The sequence below is a fragment of the Aptenodytes forsteri genome, unplaced genomic scaffold, assembly GCF_000699145.1.
Source record: "Aptenodytes forsteri isolate BGI_AS27 unplaced genomic scaffold, ASM69914v1 Scaffold193, whole genome shotgun sequence".
Classification (NCBI taxonomy): domain Eukaryota; kingdom Metazoa; phylum Chordata; class Aves; order Sphenisciformes; family Spheniscidae; genus Aptenodytes; species Aptenodytes forsteri.
Genome location: NW_008795405.1, coordinates 5,384,993 through 5,386,366, shown reverse-complemented (window position 1 = coordinate 5,386,366; position 1,374 = coordinate 5,384,993). Strand labels below are relative to the sequence as shown.

Genomic DNA, 1,374 nt, shown 5'->3' with positions numbered 1-1,374 from the left:
CGCGGAGGGACGGCAGCGCATCCCCCCCGCGGGGCCGGGCGGCCCGGCGAGCTGCTCCGGGGAGCGACGTTCACAAACGGGCGGGGTTTAGCGCTGCGGTACTTGGCGCGGCAGGGGTTAAACTTAGGCCTGATCCAAGCGCGGGGAAGCGCTTTGGTGAAACCCCTTCAGGCCTGCACTGAGACAGGAGCGCTCCCGCGCCACAGTGCGGCTTGGTCTTGCCTAAGTTGAAGGACGCTGTTGGAGCTGTACTGTGGCTAGAAAAAAAAATGGCTAGCACTTGGCTAGTTCTGAGGAGAACTCCTCAGAACTCCTTGCTAGGTCTGTGCAAGGCACTTGCATGCTACTCAGAGGCCTCCTAGCCGAGGCGGCACAGGCGTTCCCCTGCCTGCAGACCCAGTCCCAGCGAGCAGAAAACCCCCCAGCCTGCCCCAGGTGGGACTGCACGTTCCACGGATTCTGCCGTTCTCTCCCACGGGAAAAACCACAGCCGCTGGTGGCTACTCTGGCCCTGCAGAGACCACAACTGTAGAGCTGTAAGGATGAGATGGCTTAGCGCTATTTAGACAGTGTGTGGCGAATCCATTTTATAATTCAGCACAGCATTGTGTAATAGCATGGTCCCGTGACGCAGGAACATTTACTACCCAGTCATGTTTCAGTCCATTACAGGTTGGGACGCTGGTTCCCCTTCCTCGTTTGTTGTTGCATTTTAACTGACCCACAGAAAGATGTGATTCTTGCAAGAACCGAAGAGTTGCGTCCCACAGTCCTCAGTCCCTTCCCGGAGCCGACACCTTTCTGAAGAAAGTTCAGCCAATCACTCCTTCGTGAGTCCCACGTGCTTCAGCGGTGCCGCTTTAGACAGATACTGAATTTACTGCTGCTTCCCATACACCTTATTAAGGAAGTGTGTTCGGCTGCCTGGAATTCTGTTGTCTGAAATAGGGCTCCCTGTTCTTTTAGAAGCAAATGAAAGCCATAAGCCCTAGTTTTCCACTGGGGGGAAAAAAAAAGATTGATATAGAAACCTATCGACAGAGGATAAAAATGTCGTGAGAAAAGAAAAGTAAGACTTAGTAAATTAAGCTAAACCTTTAACTTCCCTCTCCAGGTGCCCCTTAAGAGAGGCTGGAGCTACGGCTCTGACTTTCGCCCTGCTCTGTGCCACGAAACCTGCAGCCAGCCGAGGGGCCGAAACACCCACCCCAGGGAGGAAGGTTCGCTAGTCACAGCCAGCGAGCGTCTTTCCTTCCCCGTCTCTCTGCTACCCCCGCCCGGCTCCTGACGACTCCCCTACGGCACGGTAAGCCGCACTTCGGGAGACGACGCTACCCGCCGGCGCTGCCCGGCCCTCGCCGCCCACGGACTCCC

At 56.0% G+C, this 1,374-nt stretch overlaps 1 protein-coding gene across 1 annotated transcript in view; it reads left to right on the top strand.

Moving 5' to 3' along the window:
- The window catches only part of SEL1L (SEL1L ERAD E3 ligase adaptor subunit), a 41,207-nt gene that overhangs the window by 2,565 nt on the left and 37,268 nt on the right, over positions 1–1,374 (top strand). Inside the window, exon 3 of the mRNA XM_009280937.2 lies at positions 1,183–1,306. Within this exon, the coding sequence (XP_009279212.1) occupies positions 1,183–1,306 (124 nt within the window). The remainder of the gene's footprint in view (positions 1–1,182; positions 1,307–1,374) is intronic.